This window comes from Entelurus aequoreus, linkage group LG08 (genome assembly GCF_033978785.1).
Source record: "Entelurus aequoreus isolate RoL-2023_Sb linkage group LG08, RoL_Eaeq_v1.1, whole genome shotgun sequence".
Taxonomy (NCBI): domain Eukaryota; kingdom Metazoa; phylum Chordata; class Actinopteri; order Syngnathiformes; family Syngnathidae; genus Entelurus; species Entelurus aequoreus.
In genome coordinates, this window is record NC_084738.1 from 10314658 (window position 1) to 10340224 (window position 25567).

At 38.9% G+C, this 25567-nt stretch overlaps 1 protein-coding gene across 3 annotated transcripts in view; it reads left to right on the forward strand.

Annotated features, from left to right (window-relative positions):
* Positions 1 to 25567, forward strand: part of LOC133655394 (disks large homolog 5-like) — a 107030-nt gene that overhangs the window by 22689 nt on the left and 58774 nt on the right. For all 3 annotated transcript variants that reach the window (XM_062055506.1, XM_062055508.1, XM_062055507.1), the window contains exons 3-8: positions 11292 to 11460; positions 11613 to 11756; positions 15591 to 15774; positions 19404 to 19660; positions 19726 to 20038; positions 25521 to 25567. The exon at positions 25521 to 25567 is cut by the window's right edge. In XM_062055506.1, coding sequence (XP_061911490.1) covers positions 11292 to 11460; positions 11613 to 11756; positions 15591 to 15774; positions 19404 to 19660; positions 19726 to 20038; positions 25521 to 25567 — 1114 coding nt within the window. The remainder of the gene's footprint in view (positions 1 to 11291; positions 11461 to 11612; positions 11757 to 15590; positions 15775 to 19403; positions 19661 to 19725; positions 20039 to 25520) is intronic.

Below are 25567 nucleotides of genomic sequence, written 5' to 3' on the forward strand. Positions count from 1 at the left end.
TCCAATGTTATTTCATCAAAGAGAGAGAAACTATTTTGGAGGGCAATGTCCGTCGTATATACCGTCGTATTTGTGTTAATAGAACCCAGTTGTAGCTGAGATGCATTGTCTTTAATCTCTTTTCTAATGACTTCAATTTTCTTATTAAAGAAATTCATAAAGTCATCTGCTGAGTGGGTGGAGCTACTGGGAGGAGTCCCTTGTTGGGTTAGCGATGCTACTGTACTAAACAAAAATTTAGGATCATTTTTGTTGAGGTGGATGAGATTTGAGTAATATTTAGCTTTAGCTGAGGTAAGCATGCGTTTATAAGTTATTAAACTATCACTCCATGCTTGATGGAAAACCTCAAGTTTAGTCGCACGCCATTTGCGTTCCAGCTTTCTACATGATAATTTCTGGGCTTTAGTTTCTTCTGTAAACCATGGGGTACGCCTTTTAGGGGCCCTTTTTAGCTTTAGCGGTGCTACAATATCAATGGTGTCGCGCAGGGCGTCGTTAAAGCTGTTAGTGAGGTTATCAATAGAGCCCACATAATTTGGGAATGGCGCCATTACTGAAGGCAGTAGGTCAGTAAGAGTCGTCGTTGTGGCAGTATTAATGTTGCGGCTGCTATAGTAGTTATTATTATTATTATTAGTTTGTTGACAATGAGTCAGAACTTCGAATTTTATAAGGTAATGATCGGACATTACTTTAGTGTACGGGAGTATCGTAACTTTAGAGGTGGTGACACCCCTGACAAGCACTAGATCTATCGTATTACCGTTGCGATGCGTGGGTTCATTTATTATTTGTGTAAGACCACAGCTATCAATTATAGTCTGGAGCGCCACGCATGGAGGGTCCGATGGGGTATTCATATGGATGTTAAAGTCTCCCATTATGATTATATTGTCGGCGTGCGTCACTAGATCAGCAACGAACTCTGAAAATTCATTGATAAAGTCCGAATAGGGCCCAGGGGGGCGGTAGATGACAGCCAGGTGGAGAGGCAGCGGTGTGACAAACCTCACAGTAAGCACCTCAAACGAGTTATATTTATTATTTAGGTCCGAGGTAAGGCTAAAGTTTTTGTTGTATATTAGTGCAACACCCCCACCCCTTTTAATGGGGCGGGCAATATGCGTTCCCGCATAGCCAGGAGGAGACGCCTCACCCAGCGCAAAAAATTCGTCTGGTTTGAGAAAATGCAGATACTTTTTCTTATGCCTTCTGATCTCTCTCTCTCTCTCTCTCTCTCTCTCTCTCTCTCTCTCTCTCTCTCTCTCTCTCTCTCTCTCTCTCTCTCTCTCTCTCTCCGCTACTTAATGTCCATATCCCCCCCCCCCCTCCACACCCCTGATTGTAAATAATGTAAATAATTCAATGTGATTATCTTGTGTGATGACTGTATTATGATGATAGTATATATGATAGTATATCTGTATCATGAATCAATTTAAATGGACCCCGACTTAAACAAGTTGAAAAACTTATTCGGGTGTTACCATTTAGTGGTCAATTGTACGGAATATGTACTTCACTGTGCAACCTACTAATAAAAGTCTCAATCAATCAATCAATACAGCATGATGCAACAACACAAACATGGCAAAATGAAAAAATAAAATTAATAATAAAATAATAAAAATGTTTTTACATTTAAAATTGCAGGACTGCACACCTAAACAAATGTGATTTTAAATATGTCAATAGAAGGGGCAGTTCTTAGCTCATAAGGGAGTGCATTTCACCATTTAGGGGTGACTGACTCAAAGGCTCTTATCACCTTTATTTTAAAATTGTGTTTGAGGTACAAAAAGCAGACCACAGTAACCTAATAAGACAATAAAAAGACAACAGATTTACTAAGTGATCTCTAAGAACAGAGTGATCGTTCTACACTGTTTTAAAGTGCGTTCAAGGACTACTGAACAGAATAGAACACCACAAAGCCCGCCAGAAGCTAGTAAATAATATTAATAGATTTTATTTGTTACGCACTTTTCATAAATGCATCTTAGCATGCTACAGTATAAATCAATATTTAAAACAATAAAAGCTTAGCAGTTAAAACACTTTGACTAAAACGCTATCAGTGAAGCATGAGAAGCACAAAACATTCAAAATAGTGTATTTATTTTAGTGTTTTGAACAAAATAACTTGGTCAAAAGAGTTCATTGTGTGTATAAGTACTTTTTGAGCACATTCAAGAATATCGCCATGATAATGAGAACCGTGATCATTTTGGTCAAGATACCCGTGATGTGAAATTTTCATTTTGTTAATTCCCTAATTTGCTGTTTAGAAATGTCACCACAATACTTAAACTACAGTAGTACCTCAATTTACGAGCTTAGTTGTTTTCATGACCGAGCTCGTAACTCAAACACCTGTATCAAATCAGTGTCGCCCATAGAAATGAATTGAAATGCGTGGCTCCCTCCAAAAAATAACAATTTTAACATGTAACATGCCTTTTTAAAAGGAAAAACAAACGTTTAGATAACAAATATTGTATGACAAACACAATAATAGAATGGACTACAAACAACCACAGTAGTGTTTTTTTTTAAAGTAAATCATGTATTAATGCATTTGCCTTGGAGAGCTGGCTTCTATGGCATGCCCTTCGAGCTGCTTCGCTTTCAAACACACGATAAGCAACTTTTCCATATTTTCATGGATAAACGTCTGCCGTTCAGATATTATTTTATTGTCTTTGGCTGGCGTTATGACTCCTCCTGCTTCAGTATGGTGCAGACTGATACGCTCCAACTGCCTCGTCAAGTCTTTAATTCAATTAATATCATCTACTTCTTCTTCTTAGCACTGCCCTATACACTATGCCGACCTCTAGCTATATGCTAATGTTAGCGAGTTAGACCGGATGTTAAGGGGCGGATTTTCCAGGGTTGATTCTGGCAATCACTACACCAAGTGGCGATGGAGAGGCTCGTAACTCAGATTTATGACCGCAACTTGACAACCAGAGACAACCCATATCTCAAAATACTCATCAATTAATATCCTTATTCTCTTTTATTACAAACAATTATTTCAGCAAAACAAAGTCAATAGTACACAATAATTAAACAAAAGCAATAACTGAATGTTATTTTTTGGATATTAATCATGAAATGATGTTACAGGACTACATAATTGCTAATAAAAGTATTTATTTTACGGACAGAAAGTTAATAAACACTTCATCTCATGCAACATGTGAATGTTTTATGGGGAGCTAAATGTGATCTCTGAAAGGGGTACACAATCTTTCCAAAGCAGGACCCCCACCCAGGCATAAAATACTATAGTGCATAGCTGATAAAAAAAACAACAACAATATCTAAGTGGGCCAAATCACATATATTAGAAAATAATCTCTTGAAATTGTTATGTCAGGTTTGAGACAAATGTGCTGCTGGTATGACCATAGTGTGCACGTCTGTATTCCACTGAATGCTCAGGGTGTTTGTGCGTTTTCAACCAGTGTTAGAGGGAACACTGGTTGTGAGTTCAAACCCCGGCCGAGTCATACCAAAGACTATAAAAATGGGACCCATTACCTCCCTGCTTGACACTCAGCATCAAGGGTTGGAATTGGGGGTTAAATCACCAAAAATTATTCCCGGTCGCGGCCACCGCTGCTGCTCACTGCTCCCCTCACCTCCCAGGGGGTGGTCAAGGGTGATGGGTCAAATGCAGAGAATAATTTCGCCACACCTAGTGTGTGTGTGACAATCATTGGTACTTTAAAGGCCTACTGAAATGAATTTTTTTTATTTAAACGGGGATAGCAGATCTATTCTATGTGTCATACTTGATCATTTCGCGATATTGCCATATTTTTGCTGAAAGGATTTAGTATAGAACAATGACGATAAAGTTCGCAACTTTTGGTCTCTGATAAAAAAAAAAGCCTTGACCCTACCGAAAGTAGCGTGACGACACCGGAGGAAGGACTGCTCATATTTTCCTATTGTTTTGTTATGTGGGCTCTGTACCGAGGATGTCGTTGTGGCTTGTACAGCCCTTTGAGACACTTGTGATTTAGGGCTATATAAATAAACATTGATTGATTGATTGATATTGTTTACACCAGCAGCGAGAGAAATTCGGACCGAGAAAGCGACGATTACCCCATTAATTTGAGCGAGGATAAAAGATTTGTGGATGAGGAACGTTAGAGTGAAGGACTAGAATGCAGTGCAAGACATATCTTTTTTCGCTCTGACCGTAACTTAGGTACAAGCTGGCTCATTGGATTCCACACTCTCTCCTTTTTCTATTGTAGATCACGGATTTGTATTTTAAACCACCTCGGATACTATATCCTCTTGAAATTAAGAGTCGAGAACGCGAAATGGACATTCACAGTGACTTTTATCTCCACGACAATACATCGACAAAACACTTTACCTACGGAGCTAACGTGATAGCATCGTGCTTAACTGCATATAGAAACAAAATAAATAAATCCCTGACTGGAAGGATAGACAGAAGATCAACAATACTATTAAACCAGGGACATGTAACTACACGGTTAATGCTTTCCAGCCTGGCGAAGCTTAAAAATGCTGTTGCTAACGACGCCATTGAAGCTAACTTAGCTACGGAGCTAACGTGATAGCATCGGGCTCAAATGCAGATAGAAACAAAATACATAAACCCCTGACTGGAAGGATAGACAGAAAATCAACAATACTATTAAACCATGAACATGTAAATACATGGTTAATGCTTTCCAGCTGGGCGAAGCTTAAAAATGCTGTTGCTAACGACGCCATTGAAGCTAACTTAGTAACGGGACCTCACAGAGCTATGATAAAAACATTAGCGCTCCACCTACGCCAGCCAGCCCTCGTCTGCTCATCAACACCCGTGCTCACCTGCGTTCCAGCGATCGACGGAAGGACGAAGGACTTCACAACGATCATCCGTGCGGTCGGTGGCTAGCGTCGGCCAGCGCGTCTGCTATCCGAGTCAAAGTCTTCCTGGTTGTGTTGCTGTAGTCCGCCGCTAATACACCGATCCCACCTACAGCTTTCTTCTTTGCAGTCTTCATTGTTCATTAAACAAATTGCAAAAGATTCACCAACACAGATGTCCAGAATACTGTGGAATTATGAGATGAAAACAGAGCTATTTTGTATTGTATTAAATGGGGTACCGATACTTCTGTTTCACTGGTTACGTCACGCACATAGCGGGAAATTTAAAATTGCACTTTATAAGTTAACCCGGCCGTATTGGCATGTGTTGCAATGTTAAGATTTCATCATTGATATATAAACTATCAGACTGCGTGGTCGGTAGTAGTGGCTTTCAGTAGGCCTTTAACTTTAACTTCTCAGACCAGCTCCTCGATAGTAGTGTATCTTTTACGATCAAGCAAAACACAACAAAAATGTAACAAACAGCCAAATATGAATGCAAAGGGTAATAAAAAAACCTGCAATATTATATATTATAACTTTTATGCAGAAATTTGTTGTAAAAATCTGCTTCCACATCTGTTCCTGACACATGTGTTTTGAGCTGGCTGCTTTGAAAACAAACTTCGCCCACTCTGCTTTGTTCCTCATCTGAGCTGCTGTGACGTAGATTACCGTAATAACTCGAATAACACTCAAAAACACAGATTTCGACCATTGAAATACTTTCTATAGTTCAAGACTTACGGTCATTTAAAAACAACACTGCACATCATAATGGCGGCTACAGTTTCGATGTTAAAGGTCTAAAAAAATTATGTTGAACGTCCGGCGGGCCAGATTGAAAATCTTAATGGGCCGCATGTTTCCCAGGTCTGCTCTATTACAAGAAGCAGACATGCTCGTTTCCACCAAGCTGGACACTTGGTGGGGGTGCCAAAAAGTGGACAAGATGGCGGCCTTCTTAACTTTTGTTGACGTAAACACCAACACGTTGATTACCAAACTGCACTCCAGAAAGAGGACAGTATATATTAGCCACTGGCCGTCCCCTGTTCAGACAGAGCACATGCTGGTGATTACACAGGCGTGAGAGGGATTTAGTTACGCTACACACACACACACACACACACACGCACACACACTAGTAGAGACCTGCTTTTTAGTCCCCCCCACTTTGACTGTGCTGACTGAAATAGAAAGTGTGCTTTTGATTGTGGTGGCTGGAAGTTATGCTTACCAGTACAAGGGCGTACGGGAGGAGGATTAATCACAAAAATTAGTTAGGTCACAGTCAAGAGATCGAAGGTTCGAATCTGATTGGAGTTTGCATGTTCTCCCTGTGCTTGCATGGTTGGCCTTTCGACATAGCAAAAACATGCACATTAGCCTAAATCAGTGCTTTTCAATTATTTTCAGTTGGGAAGAAGAAAATATTTTTGGCACCCCCTACCCCCCACTATCTGTTGCGACTTTAAAAAGTATCATTTGTCGATAAAAAGTTTTGTAAGTACACCTTCGCATGCCAATGTGTCCTTATTAACCTTAAAGAAAGCAAAACAAGACGAAAGGAAAGGAATAATTATAAACTTACAACAAAGAATAACTTTACCAACATTGCTTTTTAGTCTGTAACGGAAAATATTTAAAGTGCATCAATTTACATAAAATAAAATAAAATGTCATCCTTATTAAACAATAACATGTTTTGACTGACTTGAGCCATTTGATACTAAAAATGTAAATTAAATAAACTTAATCAATATCAATGGATTCATGTTGATCAGCAACCTTAATAACTCAGGAGCACAGTTGGTAGAGTGGCCGTGCCAGCAACTTGAGGGTTCCAGGTTCGATCCCCGTTTCCGCCATCCTAGTCACTGCCGTTGTGTCCTTGGGCAAGACACTTTACCCACCTGCTCCCAGTGCCACCCACACTGGTTTAAATGTAACTAAGATATTGGGTTTCACTATGTAAAAGCACTTTGAGTCACTAGAGAAAAGCTCTAAATAAATATAATTCACTTCGCTTCACTTCAATACAGTATAAAAAACACTTTTAATTTACAAAACGAAAATTAAATAAACAATCTGTGCTTGTTTTTTTTTCAAATCAAAATGAGTAAGTTAGGATTATTGGGTATAGTGCACAGTTTTTTTCTAAATGGGGTTTGAAGCATGATACTGATAAAGCACTTGCCCCAGGGATCACACACTTGCATGGGTGGTCTTCCCACATACCAAAAACATGCACATTAGCGTAAATCAGTGCTTCTCAATTATTTTTCTGTTAGGCCCCCACCCCATTTTGCCACGGCTATATGTAGTATAATTTGTCTAGAATGATTGTTATATGTACACCTCTGCATACCAATGTATACTTATTAACATTAAAGAAAGCAAAAACAAACAAAAGGAAAGAAATATAGATCAGCTCGCAACAAATAACTTTATTAACATTGTTTTATATAGTCTGTAACAGAAAAGATTTAAAGGCCTACTGAAAGCCACTACTAGCGACCACGCAGTCTGATAGTTTATACATCAATGATGAAATCTTAACATTGAAACACATGCCAATACGGCCGGGTTAACTTATAAAGTGCAATTTTAAAATTCCCGCCACACTTCCGGTTGAAAAACTCCTTTGGATATGATTTATGCGCGTGACGTCACAAAATCCACAGAAGTGGTTGTACCCCATCGACCCGATACAAAAATCTCTTGTTTTCTTCGACAAAATTCCACAGTATTCTGGACATCTGTGTTGGTGAATCTTTTGCAATTTGTTTAATGAACAATGGAGGCTGCAAAGAAGAACGTTGTAGGTGGGATCGATCGGTGTATTAACGGCTAAGTACAATACTTACAGCAACACAACAAGGACTACTTACTACGCCTAGCCGATGCTTGCCGCCAAACCCACGGATGAAGTCCTTCGTCGCGCCGTCGATCGCTGGAACGCAGGTGAGCACGGCTGTTGATGGGAAGATGAGGGCTGGCTGGCGTAGGTGGAGCGCTAATGTTTTTATCATAGTTCTGTGAGGTCCGGTTGCTAAGTTGCTAAATTAGCCTTAGCGTCGTTAGCAACAGCATTGTTAAGCCTTACCAGGCTGAGAATGTTTAACCGTGTAGTTACATGTACATGGTTTAATAGTATTGTTGATCTTCTGTCTATCCTTCCAGTCAGGGGTTTATTTATTTTGTTTCTATCTTCATTTGAGAACGATGCTATCACGTTAGCTCAGTAGCTAAGTGTGTCACAGATGTATTGTCTTGGAGATAAAAGTCACTTTAAATGTCCATTTCGCGTGCTCGACACTCATTTTCAAGAGGATATAGTATCCGAAGTGGTTTAAAATACATATCCGTGATCCACAATAGAAAAAGGAGAGAGTGTGGAATCCAATGAGCCAGCTTGTACCTAAGTTACGGTCAGATCGAAAAAAGATACGTCCATCACTGCCTCTCTAGTCATTCACTGTAACGTTCCTCATCTACGAATCTTTCATCCTCGCTCAAATTAATGGGGTAATCGTCGCTTTGTCGCTCCAAATCTCTCGCTCCATTGTAAACAACGGGGCATTGTGAGGAATACTAGCTCCTGTGACGTCACGCTACTTCCGGTACAGGCAAGGCTTTTTTATCAGCGAGCAAAAGTTGCGAACTTTATCGTCGATTTTCTCTACTAAATTCTTTCAGCAAAAATATGGCAATATCGCGAAATGATCAAGTATGACACATAGAATGGATCTGCTATTCCCGTTTAAATAAAAAAAATTCATTTCAGTAGGCCTTTAAAGTGCATCAATTTGCCTGTAATAAAAAAACAATACAATTTTTTGACTGACTTGAGCCATTTGATACAGCGAAATAAAATATTAAATAAACTCAATAAATAATTCATGCTGATCAGCATGATGATAACTCAGGAGCACAATACAGTACTTTAACCTACAAAACAAAAACAAATAAAACAATCTGTTGTGCTTATTTTTATTTATATTAATAAAAATGGGTAAGTCAGAATTAATGGCTACAATGAGCATGTTTTTCAGTGCACAGCTTTTCTAAGCGGGGTTTGAAGCATAATAGTGATAAAGTATTCCCTCCGGCATCGCAACGCCCAACTATTTGAGAAGAACTGGCCTAAATGGAGAGTGTAAATTGTCCATAGTTGTAAAAGTGAGTCTGCTTGGTTGTTTGTCTGTATGTGCCCTTTGATTGACTGGTGACCAGTCTAGGATGTATCCCCTCTTTCGCCCTAAACGTCCCCTGGGATTGGCTTCTGCTCACCCCTGACCCTAAAGTAGTGATTCTCAACTGGTGGGTCGTGGCTCTTTGCTTGGTTGAGATGTGAAGTTTGCCAACGAGTCACATCTTTTCTACAGCTCTTTTAAGTGAAATGATGAGAACCGATTTGCAGTTTCTCGAGCATCTCAGCAAATGATAACATCCTGCAATAATTCACTAGTTTTAAGAGTTCAACAAAAGGCTCACAAAGTTTCTGCAATACTTTTTGATTAAAATATGAACCAGTAGTTTGAAATATTGAACTTGTGCAGAACCAGCACATACTTTATTTTGCCGTACTACAATGTGACAAAGCGTATGTAGTGCTTGGCTTCACTTTGACTACGGTGGGAAACGAGGAAAGGTTGGTGTGTTAATGTTAATAAGGATACAATGTTGTGCAGACTAGGGCTGCAACTAACGATTCATTTGATAATCGATTAATCTGTCGATTATTACTTCGATTAACCGATCAATAATCGGATAAAAGAGACAAACTACATTTCTATCCTTTCCAGTATTTTATTGGAAAAAAAACAGCATACTGGCACCATACTTATTTTGATTATTGTTTCTCAGCTGTTTGTACATGTTGCAGTTTATAAATAAAGGTTTATAAAAAAAATAAAAATAAAATGCCTCTGCGCATGCGCATAGCATAGATCTAACGAATCGATGACTAAATTAATCGCCAACTATTTTTCTAGTCGATTTAATCGATTAGTTGTTGCAGCCCTAGTGCAGAGGTGTACTTACAGTAATTTTATAGACAAATGATACTATATATACACTACCGTTCAAAAGTTTGGGGTCACCCAAATAATTTTGTGTTTGAGCCTTCATTTCTAAGAACAAGAATAGACTGTCGAGTTTCAGATGAAAGTTCTCTTTTTCTGGCCATTTTCAGCGTTTAATTGACCCCACAAATGTGATGCTCCAGAAACTCAATCTGCTCAAAGGAAGGTCAGTTTTGTAGCTTCTGTAACGAGCTAAACTGTTTTCAGATGTGTGAACATGATTGCACAAGGGTTTTCTAATCATCAATTAGCCTTCTGAGCCAATGAGCAAACACATTGTACCATTAGAACACTGGAGTGATAGTTGCTGGAAATGGGCCTCTATACACCTATGTAGATATTGCACCAAAAACCAGACATTTGCAGCTAGAATAGTCATCTACCACATGAGCAATGTATAGAGTGTATTTCTTTAAAGTTAAGACTAGTTTAAAGTTATCTTCATTGAAAAGTACAGTGCTTTTCCTTCAAAAATAAGGACATTTCAATGTGACCCCAAACTTTTGAACGGTAGTGTATATAGTCGCAATAGAGCAGGGGTGTCAATCGTAAGGCCGTGGGCCGGATCAGGCCTGCTAACAGGTTTTATCCGGCCCGCGACATGAGTTTAAGTATAAAAATAAGCCAACATTTTTTAATGAAAGAAACTGCTGCTCTAAATGTGTCCACTAGATGTCGGAATAGCAATTCTTTGTATCTTTGTAGATTATGCTACATATGTTAAAAAGACAAAAAACGTATGATGTTAGTACACCAGTTGAGAAAAATGAGCAAACTACATAAAGAACATCCTGTAATTTGATTTTGATATTTTTTTATCTTGATAGATTAAAAATGAGCACCAATGAGTTGACTGAAAGTATAAATAATGACAAATAAAGATACTATTAACCGCAACATGTAAGTGTAAAAAAAAAAAAAAACATTATAATTTTTTACATTTCCAGAATGTGCTTTTTCTATTTTTAAACAAAGGAAACAATCTGAAGTTGTCTTTATTTTTAAGTTATCGTCCCGTGATTTTACCAGTCCGGCCCACTTGGGAGTAGATTTTTCTCCATGTGGCCCCCGATCTAAAATGAGTTTGACACCCCTGCGGTAGAGAGTGGGAGGGGGTGACTTATTTTCTTTCTTCCTAGGGTGGGGGGGCATAACAGAGAATGCAATGCATTAAGGGGTGATGGTGGACCCTGAAGCCACACCAGTTGAGGACCACTGCCCTAATTAGAGAAGGCTGTCTGAAAGGTATGGAGGTGACTATTGTGCTGCTTACACTGGCAGGTACGCCCACTCCGGCCTCCTCGCCGCCGCTCGCCCACACCGACAGCCACCGGGCGCTCGGGAACATGGACACCGTCCTGTTGCAGCTTCGCCACGTGACCCGGGAGAGGGACGAGCTGCGCAAGCGTCTGGCGCTTTCCTCACCTGGAAGCACCTTTGACGACTGCAGGTAGGATTGCCATCTTATCCTATTATTTGTTTGTTTGTTTGTGCGCAGCGGTCTGACGTGACACCGCTCACTCGAATCAGACCATGAGGGGCTTTAAATTTTTATTGCCTGCAATGTTGACGTCTTGATGCATCGCTGTGTGTGTGATATAGGCCCAACTCGAAAGCAGCTCATGACTATGAACGCCTGAAGCTGCAGTGTATGAAGGCCATGGCCGACCTGCAGTCCCTGCAGAACCAGCACAGCACCACCCTCAAGAGGTGCGAGGAGGCGGTGAAGAAGGCCGACTTCTACTAGTGAGTGCACAGCCACTCGTGGGATGTACAGTATGTGTGTAAGGGGCGGGGGTGTTTACATTTTCTAAAAGGCGGCACTTTAGCGCTGCTCAGCCCGCGGGGGCTTTTTAAGCTACGAGTTCAGCTCCCGCGCTGACATATTCACAGATTGCATGGAACAGATTTTATTTTGGTGATGGTAGTAGGGATGAACTTGTCATAGAGGACTGCAAGCTGGCGCGTTAAGCCTCCCTGTAAGAAAAAAAATTCTCATCAACCTAATTTAATTTTTATGATAGTCGAAGAAGAAGAAAAAAAAAGGGTGCCACAAAATTACGGGATGAATTGAACATGTCTTCTGATTTTTCGTTACTGTACAGAGTTCTACCAAGTTCCTACATAGTACCAATTGAGTTTAACTGCCTCACAATATAGTCACATGTTTACTCTCTAACAAATACTGTATTTTCATAGCAGAACCTCCAGGTTCTGTAACATCTTCTTCCCACAGGCCATAAGACTCTTGAACGCATCATAATAATCCCCTCAATTCCCCCCAAAAACGGATTAACTCGCTGGACTATAAAGACAATATAACATACATCCATAAACGTGGATGCATATGCAAAAGTGCAATATATTTATCTGTACAGTAAATCTATTTATATTTGCGCCTTCTTTTGTAAATGCAAACACTCTGCACCTTATTGCTCTATTATCCTGCACTACAACGAGCTAATGCAACAACATGTTGTTCTTATCTGTTCTGTAAAGTTCAAATTTGAATGACAATAAAGGAAGTCTAAGTCTAATAAGCCGCACCAACTACATTTTACAAGGAAAACATATTTTTCCATATATTAGCTGCACCAGACTATAAGCCGCAGATACATACAATTTGAAATGAGGTATTCACACAAAAAAGGATTTGTAAACGTTTATTCACATACATTAATTGTTTCCTAACGGTGCCTGTAACACGGCAGTAAAACGGCTGATAAAACAAAACAGAAGTCATCGTCATGGACCCAAAGCTGCTAGCTCGCCAATAAGCTAAACAGAATAATTAACGAAACTGGAACAATACAAACAGAATGCCATTGTAAGTTAATGATACTAACACAGACACTCGTAAACGTGTTAGCATTTTAGCTAATGCTAACAATGCTAGCTTGATTACATAACGATAGCACATACAAATGAAAACACTTCTACAGACATCACACACAGGATAAGTATGAATTGTTTTAAACTTACAAACGTTGCTTGAAGTGATGAATGAAGAATCCATAAGAGAAACACTATGGATGAATAAAAGACGGAACTGCACTTGTACTTCCGGTTTAGAGAACTAAATAGACGTTCACCCAGCAACATCTGCAGTCAGCAAACTTGTCCAAAAGATGGCGCCATAGCACAGATAATAATGCACCTTTTCAGTGTCTGTTTAAAACTATTTGTTGAATACAAAACATTATAGCCGTTAGCGGAAAAAAATCCATAAATTAATCGCACTGTTTTATAAGACGCAGGGTTCAAAGCAGAGGAAAAAAGTAGAGGCTTATAGTCCGGAATTTACAGTACAAAGCAGCCGGGATGTCGTATCTCGCAATAGTGCTAAGGAGAAGTGAGAGCTTGAAAACCCTCTACCACCGTGTCCTCTTTGGAAGAGCCAAACCCGCAGCCATGTCCAAATGCTCTAAACACAGAAACAATCCAAAAACACACAAACTATGAAAAAAAACGTGGTACCTCAACTTAAGAGCTGTCTCTCGGCCAATTGTTATGCTCTAATTTAGAAGCATCCCGCCATAACAAATATCACAGGGAACCCTGTAAGATCAGATGAAAACATCCGGTCTTACCTGCTCGCATTACCTTATAGCTAGAGATCATCATAACTTGTTTTCCAACAATGGGAAGTAAGAACGTTCAAGGTTCAAGGTTCAATTGTTCAATTGGTTTATTGTCCCCGCGGGGAAATTTGTCTTGGGCACAGAGCATCATTGCTTTCTTAACATACACAAAAACAAAAACACAAGCACAGACACAACCACAACCAGACAACTAACATTTAAACATCAGAACATGGAGCTTGATAGACATAGGTGGCACTTTGATGTAGGCATAAAATCTACAGTATGGAGATAAAGATATAGTACCAGTGTGCATTGCACTAGAGCTCATGGATAAAGTGCTATGTGCTAAAGTTCTTAGTTCTAAAGTGCTATGTGCTAAAAAAGTGCTAACCTATGTATTAACATTCTATTGCACATTGTTGGTCAGCTTAATGGAGGCTGGGACAAATGATAATTTAAGGCGGTTAGATTTGCATAGTGGGACCCGGAGTCTTCTCCCTGATGGCAGGGTTCCATATTCAGGGAAGAGTGGGTGTTGTGAGTTGGAAATAATTTTCTTAGCTGCACATTGTGAAGGACAGTGCTGAGAAGAAAATATGATGTATCAAAAACATTAACCAACTTGGCGAAGCAATTCGAGCATAGCACTGCTAGTCTGCACCATACTGAAGCAGAATGAGTAGATAACGCCAACCTAGAATGTTGTAATAGCATTTAAACGGCAGCCATTTATTCATGAAAAAATGGAGAAGCTGCTGATGGTGTGTTTGACGGCGAAACAGCTCCCAGGAAAAACTGTAGGAGTCCAGTCTCCAAGGTAAATTATTACCACGTTATGTCATAAAACTACTGTAGTTGTTGGTACATTCTATTGTGTTGTTTTCCATACAATATTTCTTACCTAAACGTTTTTCTTTTTAAAAGATATTAAAATTATGATTTTTGGGGGTGGGGTCCAAGCTCCAGTTAAATAGATTTTCATTCATTTCAGTCGCAGATGTTAATTTGATGTTTTTTTCTGAGATAAGATCTCCGTCACAGAACCAATTAAGCTCCTAAGTCGAGGTACTACTCATGCAAATTAGAAATGTCACAATCGCATAAATGCTACAGGACCAACAACTAATGCAAAAATAATTTATTGTTTGGCTAGACAGTTTAAGTCGTTGCACTCGTTTGCTTTGCATTATTAAAGCTGTGCACCAAATGGGTTTTGCATTGTCTGCCCTTACCGTGCGGACAATGAACCGGACCGTGACCTTAAGACCGATCTACGTACGTGCTGAACCTGGATGACTTCGTACCGTTACACCCCTAAACAGAAACTATCCTGGGGTTTCCTTTCAAAGCCAACGTGAAGAATTTAGAAGTAAACGCCCGTCTGAAAAGAAGAAGGCACACCAAATTATGCTCTGTAATTACCGTCCCGACCCAGCGAGCGCAGCATCTGTGGCACAAACGGAGCATTTGTTGTCGCCGCGAGAATAAGTCGGAATCCAGTTCATTTCAGTGATTTTTTTTTGTGTGTGCTGTTTTTACCATACTGTCTCCAAAGTCAACCAACATCTGGCTGCAACGCAAACAGACAGATGAAGGATTATTGCCGGGCTTAAGCTCTATCCTTTTTGGGCCTGTTTGCACATCAGAGAAAGTCTTTATTTATCACTCACTCCTTCACACTTAACAACGCATTTCGCTTGTTACTTCAAAATCTACTTTTATTCCAGATAATACAAGCCTGACTTTTTGTCAGTGCTGTTTGTACAGTGGCGTTGCGTAAGCGCCTTAACTGCCAGCACAAAAGTAATTAGCACCGTGACAATAATAGAGAACATCTGGCCTTTTGACAGAATAAACCACATCGACTATTTTGGGCCTGCCCGATTCCTGAGAAAACAATCCCATGTTTTAACTTCTTAATGCCTCACTTTTTCCTTTTTCGAGCTGGTTTGGTAACACGGCTTCAAGTGCAATAATGTTTTTTCGAAACTTTTAGCACGCTGCACAGCCGCCTGGCCGGCGAGCACGGCCAGCTGAAAGAGGAGCTGGAGGCGGTGAGGCTGGACAACGTGCAGCTGGTGCGGGAGCACAACCACGCCAAGCAGGCCTGCGAGGAGCTGAGGAGGCTCCATGACGACGATCAAAGAGATGTGGCCGACATGAGGATGCTACACCAACAGGTACGTGCCCAGCTAGCTGCCACTCACAGCAACCAACAGAGGGAGCAATAATTCAAGCGCAACTAGTAGGGATGATACTCGAAACCGGTTTTCCCGGTTGTTTGATAAGAAAAGAACCGAGTCCTCGGACTCGAATCCCTTTTTGAGAACCGGTACCCGTTATCGAGACCACTATAGTAAAGGAAAAGAGTTGATTCTTTATTCGAATCCCGTCCCGACCAGAAATGCTCCGTGGGACATCACAAGAATTGACGTCACGTAGCTCAGTCATTAGGCGCAGATAGCGAAAGCAGGAAAACAATGGACAGGAAAAAGCGCTCAAAGGTGTAATAAAGTTCAAAACAAAAGCTATAATCCATCGAATAACTTTACTAAGAGATTTTAGCAGGGTAAAACACATGACGAACACTTTTACGACCAACCGGAAACATAGCAACCAGGCTAGCACCGCACCTCCTTTACGGCAGCTGTCGCAACGTTCTTAAAACAACCGCAGCACATACATATATATACAACATATCTCCCTTTTTTAACTTTTGTTTTTCTTTCCTTGTAAACAAAACAAAATCACACTGTAGATGTGTTGTTTGTCTAATTATAAATAATGCAGACGAGGCGTGTTGGCTTAGTTCTTGACGTTTACTTTCACAGCGTGGCAACATGCAACAACACTTTTCGGGGCTACCGCGCATGCTCGTAACTCCCGTTGCATGCTGGGTAGTGTAGTTGTTATATTCTCTACCTTATAACATTTTTCCCCCTATAAAGAAATAATGTTAACTCAATAAAGTGTATTTCTTTTTTTAGCTTTAACTTTTCATTTGTTAGCATTGTAACCACATTTGCAAACAACTTTTCTCTTCATAGAATTTTCTTTCAATAAAGAAATAAAGTGCAAAAATGTCAAAGCATCATAACAAACAGTTATGTCAAATAGCAGCAGAAGTGCACTTTTTGGAGAGCTGTATTATTTTCAGTTTTGTGCCCAAGGCACTGATTTTATTTAACACTATATTATTATTTATACACCTATAGTGATCACAGAGACAGGTTGTTTTTGTGTTACTGTATATATTTGTTTCTCTGAAAAATCCCACTTAATATACTTTGGGTAACAACAGTCAATATTTATTTATTTTATTTTATTTTTTTAGGTGGGTAACAGTCAATATTTATTTATTTATTAGATTTTATTTTTTTTCTTATATAATAAAAGTGAGCTTTTGTTAAACCAAATATTGTGTGTTTTTTTCCATATACAACAACCTATCTGGACTCGATAAGAGAATCGATAAGGAATCGGTTCGATAAGAGGATTCGATAATAGGCTCAAACTTGATAATTCCTTATCAAACATCATCCCTAGCAACTAGTTTGGTTAATGGAGTATGGATCCCAAGTGAATGCTTCATTGCTTGTTGCAGGTGTATTGTACCTGCTGGTCAGACATATTGGCCTGTTCATTCCTTCAAATAGGATCATTCAGTAAAAGTATTTATTTTGTGCATTAGGATGTAGACAGGGTTAGTTTAGAGCAGGCCTGGGCAATTATTTTGACTCGGGGCCAAATTTAGAGAAAAAAATGTGTCTGGGGGCCGGTGTATCTATTTTTAGTAACACTAATACAAAACCTCACAATAATGTCTGATTGAATGTTAAAAACGTTATGACAGACCGCGTTAAAAACGGAATTTAATTTTTTTTACTGTATGAGACACCCAGAATGTACATGAAAATAAAGAATTTGTGATTTACAATATTAACTATGAAGGATAAAACACTGAATATTGACAACATATGAACGTCACACCCCCTCTCCATCGACACATTTTACAATTAAGCGAAACGTAACATAAATGCAACAAACACAGCAAAATATGAACTTAAAGAGTAGAAAATAAACCCAATCACAATCTGATACATCTGATATATTACTAAGCTTTAGAATTTTGTTGTAAAAATCTCCTTCCGCGTCTGTCCCTGACACCCGCATTTCAGGCTGGCCATTCTGGAAACACTCTGTGGAAACGCTCCCCACCCACACTGCTTGGTGCCTGGTCTGAGCTGCTGTGACTTAGATGACCATAGTAACTAATTAGATGACCATAGTAACTAGTATATCATGCAAAAGCGCAGGTTCCAATCATTGAAATACTTTGTATAGTTCAAGACTTACGGTCATTTGAAAACATCACTGCACATCATAATGGCAGCGACAGTTTCCATCTTAAAGATCTAAAAAAAATTATTTGAGAATGTTTGGCGGGCCAGATTGAAAAGCTTAACGGCCCCGGGCCTTAATTTGCCCTGGCCTGGGATAGAGCCACAGGCTATTCTCTTTTACCCAACGTAAGGTAATAATTGCTAGGGAAATTGTTTAATAGCGAATGTGAATTTTGAAATATTGCTTATTGTGTTTATAATATTAATATATATTTGTTCTTCTTTGAAAAAGTAATTTGCATTATTTTCTGGATTTTTTAAAATGTTTTAATATATTCCATGTATAATTTCTTCATTCATTTTATTTTGTGTTTATGTATGTATAACTAATATTCTTTTTGTATTTATTTTGTATTAGATTTTTTACTAAGAATATAAAATGCAAAATTTCATCAAAGGTCATTGAAAGCTTTTATGAGGATTTATATTGATTTTCTCATAACGTGGCTTTGTCATTGGATTATGACTCGTCTCATATTTCTACTTATTGTTATGAAATGAAAACACAATATTACAACTTTAATCTTAAAAAATATGACTGTTTCTCTGAATAGTTCATCTTTAGTCATATAAAATAGCAACTTCTTATTATATTCCAACTTAATTGTCATATATTTGACTTTTTTCTCTAAACTTTTTCAATGAAATTGACACATTATTATGTTCTAACATATTTCTCATAGATATATGAGTTTTTTCTCTTAAATAAGAACATTTTCTTGTATTAGCTATTAATGTTCTCAGATTTATGACTTTTTTCTCTTAACATTTCTTTTATATTTACATAAAAATAAGAACATATTCTTATATTATTAGCAATTAACACTCATAGATATTACTTTTTTCTGTACACATTTCCACCTTATTTTTATAAGACTTTTTTTTCTCGTAATATGTTATTTTTATATGTTTTTTACTTTCTTTGAATATTGTAACATTGAGGGACGAACAGTAGAAAATGGGTGGATGGATGTTTTAATAATATAACTTTTTTTTAATTATATTCCAAATTAGTTTTCATAGATTAATTACTTGTTTCTCTAAACATTTACACATTATTCTTATAAAATTAGATTTTTTTTCTAATATTACAACTTTTTTTTTTTTTATACAATTTTGACTTTTTCTCTCTGAATATTCTCAAAATATATTTTTTTCTCAGAATGTTCTCCACTCACAGAATTATGTTTCTTTCCTCTGAACATTTCCACTCTAAACTCCTAAAAGTACAACGTTTTTCTTGTAATATTTAAAAATGTCTTGTAAAATTTTGTTGACTCTTTATTTTTAACTTCGGTGATGGTGTAGCCTTAATATTCATGTAATAAATCAAATGGGTCTCCATCAATCAAAAAAAAGTGTTTTTAATGAGGAAAATTAATCTGAGTTTTTAAATTTATTTAAAGGTGTTGAGAGAGGGTTCCTCCGATGCTCTCAACAAGTTGTACGACTCGGCCGTGGACAAACTGGAGTCGGTAAGGAGCGACTACGACGGTCTGAGGAAGCTCTACAACGAGAAGACGGCGAGTCACAACGCTGACCTGAGCCGCCTGGACCACGTCGAGGAGGAGAACCACCGTCTCCAGAAACAGCTGGACATGCTGCTGAAGCAGAGAGACGCTGCCATCCTCTACCAGCAACAGTACTCAACGTCCATACGAAGGTGAGGCTGAAAGCATCGCCCGCACAAAAAGGCAAGTGTTTGTGAAACTTCACGCTCTTGTTCAGGTTCGACAACACCCAGCAGGAGCTCTCCAAGGCCGCCGCCCAGAACATGGAGCTGCAGTGGGACATGGAGCGTCTGCAGTCGGAGGCCACGCGGTTCAAAACCCAGCAGCTCAAAGCGACCAAGGAGTGCGAGAAGTACAAGGAGGAGCGGGACTCGGTCATCAGCGAGTATCGGCTCATCATGAGCGAGCGCGACCAGGTGATCAAGGAGGTGGAGAGGTTGCAGACTGGGCTGGAAGTGGCGGAGGCCAAGCTGAAGAACACGTCCTCCGAGAGGCGGGTGGCCAACGAGGAGCTGGAGGCTCTCAGACAGGTAACAGCTGGAAGGCTGTCTGCTGGAAGTGAAATAAGAAAAGCACTCTCATGCTGAGTAGAGCTGCTCAAATTTTAATGCAGAGTTTATTTTCCCTCTAGTGAGCATTGCATGAGGGCATTTTTCCTAAATTTCCTAGTGAATAATGGAGGAATACAAATAACAACATTTGGGCATACACAGGGAGTGCTTATCCAGATTGTTTGGCCTTGGCAGAAGTTTTAGTGTAGTTAAGTGTAAGTGTAGCAGTAATACTCTGTATTTCAAACTTAATAGTCGTAGAGTCATGCATGTCTGGAAAAACTTCTTTTTTTTTTGTTCACGTGTACTTTAGTTCAGTTTCATGATTAATTTTAGGACGTCTAGTGGAATGGTCGTTTTTGCCCTTTGTATTTCTAGTTGCTTTGGTTTACTGCATAGTGACATTGTAGTTTTATACAGCACATACAATATGTTTGGAGTAATCATTCCGCCCGAATGCAGCTGAGATAAGCTCCTGCGACCCCCCGCGACCCCAAAAGGGACAAGCGGTAGAAAATGGATGAATGGCATTCTTTTAATAAACAACATTTAATGGTGCATGTATAGTACAGTACCATAGACCAGCGGTCCCCAACCTTTTTGTACTTGCGGACCGGTCAATGCTTGAAAATTTGTCCCATGGACAAATTTTTTTTTTTTTTTTTGTCATGTGTGCTTACGGACTGTATCCCTGCATACTGTATTGATTTATATTGATATATAATGTATATATTGTGTTTTTTATGTTGATTTAATTAAAAAAAAAAAATATATATATATATATAGGGATGATACTCGAAACCGGTTTTCCCGGTTGTTCGATAAGAAAAGAACCGAGTCCTTGGACTCGAATCCCTTTTTGAGAACCGGTACCCGTTATCGAGACCACTATAGTAAAGGAAAAGAGTTAGTTCTTTATTCGAATCCCTCGGAACGAATCCGTCCTGACCAGAAATGCTCCGTGTGACATCACAAGAAATGATGTCACGTAGCTCAGTCATTAGGCGCAGATAGCGAAAGCAGGAAAAAAATGGACGGGAAAAAGCGCTCCAAGGTGTAATAAAGTTCAAAACAAAAGGTAAAATCCAATGAATAACTTTACTGAGAGATTTGAGCAGGGTAAAACACATGACGAACACTTTTACGACCAACCGGAAACATAGCAACCAGGCTAGCAACGCACCTCCTTTACGGCAGCTGTCGCAACGTTCTTAAAGCAACCGCAGCACATACATATATATACAACATATCTCCCTTTTTTAACTTTTGTTTTTCTTTCCTTGTAAACAAAACAAAATCACACTGTATATGTGTTGTCTGTCTAATTATAAATAATGCAGATGAGGCGTGTTGGCTGAGTTCTTGACGTTTACTTTCACGGGTGACGACATGCAACAACACTTTTCGGGGCTACCGCGCATGCTCGTCACTCCCGTTGCATGATGGGTAGTGTAGTTGTTATGTTCCCTAGCTCATAACATCTTTCCCCCTATAAAGAAATAATGTTAACTCAATAAGGTGTATTTCTTTTTAAGGCTTTAACTTTTCATTTTTTAGCATTGTAACCACATTTGCAAACAACTTTTCTCTTCATAGAATTTTCTTTCAATAAAGAAATAAAGTGCAAAAATGTCAAAGCATCATAACAAACAGTTATGTCAAATAGCAGCAGAAGTGCACTTTTTGGAGAGCTGTATTATTTTCAGTTTTGTGCCCAAGGGACTGATTTTATTTAACACTATATTATTATTTATACACTTATAGTGATCACAGAGACAGGTTGTTTTTGTGTTACCTTATATATTTGTTTTTCTGAAAAATCCCACTTAATATACTTTGGGTAACAACAGTCAATATTTATTGATTTTATTTTATTTTTTTAGGTGGGTAACAGTCAATATTTATTTATTTTTTAGATTAAATTGTTTTCTTATATACTAAAAGTGAGCTTTTGTTAAACCAAATATTGTGTGTTTTTTTCCATATACAACAACCTATCTGGACTCGATAAAAGAACCGATAAGGAATCGGTTCGATAAGAGGATTCGATAATAGACTCGAACTCGATAATTTCTTATCAAACATCATCCCTATATATATATATATATATATATATATATATATTTATTTTTTTTAAATTTCTTGTGCGGCCGCGGCCCGGTACCTATCGGTCCACGGCCCGGTGGTTGGGGACCACTGCCATAGACCATTGAAGGATACATTGTGGCTGTCTACAACATTACAGCTCTCCTTTTTTAATTGTCTGCCATACTTCATGCCATGATAGTTATTAAAGTTGTTTTGACATTTTCATATGGTACACATACAGTGCCATAAACAATTGGAGGATCTAAGTCTATGATCCATGCATTTGTAGGATCAGTAAATTTGCACTCTATTCACTGCCATTTGTTGCTTTTATATATACACCGAGACAACTTTTATGGTACATTTACTTGTAGAGTATCATAAAAAAGCCTTGTGTGACACATTGTGGTGGTCTAAAACCATATATTTGTGGTTTCTGTTAAATTTTGCGTCTCGGGTAGTGTCCTTTTTGGTACATAGATACTATTTGTTTGGAGTAAAACATATTATAATTAAACAACTTTAATGTCACATACTGTATACATGTACAATATTATAAGCAATTGTAGGATACCTGGTGGCTGTTTATAACCATGCATTCCCTGTTTTTTATGTTGTGCCCTACTTAGTGACATTCAAGTTATATATGCACATACAGCGCATCCTGGAAAGTATTCACAGCGCTTCCTTTTTTCCACATTTTGTTAAGTTGGAGCCTATTCTACAGACATGACCACATAATGACGATGTGAATAAGTTCATATATAAGCTTTGGGAAGTTTCGAACATTCCTCTTTGCCCATTGCTCTTTGCGTCACCACTCATGTTCCATCAGATTGGATGGAAGTGTTGGTTTTCATCCAGAATGTCTCTGTGCATTGCTGCATTTATCACAGTTTAGTCAGGGAGTTGACCAAGAACCAGATGGTCACTCTGTCAGAGCTACAGCATTCCTCTGTATGTATTATTCTTGTATTCAAAAAGATTTAAAGCTGTAATTGCTGCCAAAGGTGTGTCAACAAAGGGTGCAATACTTATGTGTATGTGATTTTTTAATTTCTATTTTTAATACATTTGCTAAAATTACCCAACTTTTCACATTGTCATTATGGGGTATTGTGTGTGGACTTTTGTGGCCAAAAATATATATATTTTTTCCATTTTGGAACAAGGTTGTAACTTAACAAAATGTGGAAAAACTGAAGCGCCGTGAATAGCTTCCGAATGCATGTTTGTATGTTTGGACTAATGAGTTTACCAACTTTTATGGTCCTGTGGAACATCGATTAACAAACGTAATTTATTTTTTGTTAATCGAAAAGTTTGTATAGTGAAGCAAATTTCACCATAAGAAACCATGTAAATATGAATAATGGGTTCCAGCCTCGACAAAAGTCCCTATTTTAGTTATGTTTTTTACAATTAAGAAACAATATAAAATGCTATACAGCACAGTTTATCAAACAAACATAACGAGAAGGTGATCAATCAACTGTCTCCTAATTAACAAGCTAAAACAACAGCGGCAAGCTGAACTGTGCTGTATGCGCCGCTCTGGCAACATGCGCGCACACCCTTTGGTTCCCTAACAAACGATCAGAAATCACAAAGATCATTACTTTTAACAACCAAATTACTACTAAGGATGTCCGATAATATCGGACTGCCGATATTATCTGCCGATAAATGCTTTAAAATGTAATATCGGAAATTATTGTATCGGTTTCAAAATCATCGGTATCTGTTTCAAAAAGTACAATTTATGACTTTTTAAAACGCCGCTGTGTACACGGACGTAGGGAGAAGTACAGAGCGCCAATAAACCTTAATGGCACTACCTTTCTGTGCCGGCCCAATCACATAATATCTACGGCTTTTCACACACACAAGTGAATGCCAACCATACTTGGTCAACAGCCATACAGGTCACACTGAGGGTAGCCGTATAAACAACTTTAACACTGTTACAAATATGCGCCACACTGTGAACCCACACCAAACAAGAATGACAAACACATTTCGGGAGAACATCCGCACCGTAACACAACATAAACACAACAGAACAAATACCCAGAACCCCTTGCAGCCCTAACTCTTCCGGGAGGCTACAATATACATGTTGTGTTACAGTGCGGATGTTCTCCCGAAATGTGTTTGTCATTCTTGTTTGGTGTGGGTCAGGGGTCGGCAACCCAAAATGTTGAAAGAGCCATATTGGACCAAAAATACAAAAACAAATCTGGCTGGAGCCGCAAGAAATTAAAAGCCATATTACATGTGTCATGAGATATACATTTAATTAAGAGGACTTAAAGGAAACTAAATGACCTCAAATATACCTACAAATGAGGCATAATGATGCAATATGTACATATCGCTAGCCTAAATAGCATGTTAGCATCGATTAGCTTGCAGTCATGCAGTGACCAAATATGTCTGATTAGCACTCCACACAAGTCAATAACATCAACAAAACTCACCTTTGTGCACTCATGCACAACGTTAAAAGTGTGGTGGACAAAATTAGACAGAAAAAGTGGCATAAAACACGTCCTAGAAAGTCGGAGAAAGTTATACATGTAAACAAACTATACGGTGAGTTCAAGGACCGCCAAAATAAGTAGGACAAAACGGCGCTCGCCAAATACTCGAATCAGTGAAGCATGTTTAATATAAACAGTGTGATTTATAACAATTAGGGAGGTTTGTGTCATGTTTGTCCTCCTACAGAAACCATACTAAAACAAAAAAATAGATTTTTTTCCCCCTCATCTTTTTCCATTCTTCATACATTTTTGAAAAATCTCCAGAGAGCCACTAGGGCGGCGCTAAAGAGCCGCATGCGGCTCTAGAGCCGCGGGTTGCCGACCCCCGGTGTGGGTTCACAGTGTGGCGCATATTTGTAACAGTGTTATAGTTGTTTATACGGTCACCCTCAGTGTGACCTGTATGGCTGTTGACCAAGTATGCCTTGCATTCACTTGTGTGTGTGAAAAGCCGTAGATATTATGTGATTGGGCCGTCACACAAATGCAGTGCCTTTAAGGCACGCCCCCGATATTGTTGTCTGGGTGGAAATCGGGAGAAATTCGGGAGAATGGTTGCCCCGGGAGATTTTCGGGAGGGGCACTGAAATTCAGGAGTCTCCTGGGAAAATCGGGAGGGTTGGCAAGTATGACTGCGCTGTACTTCTCCCTACGTCCGTGTACCACTCTGTACAGTAATGCATTTTACTTTTTGAAACCGATACCGATAATTTCCGATATTACATTTTAAAGCATTTATCGGCTGATAATATCGGCAGTCCGATATTATCGGACATCTCTATTTGTGAGAGTAGAAAAAAAAAGTCCCCCTTTTTGTGCCTACACAGGAGCTGGCCTCATCCCTGATGGACCGAGACCGGGCCATCTGCGAGAC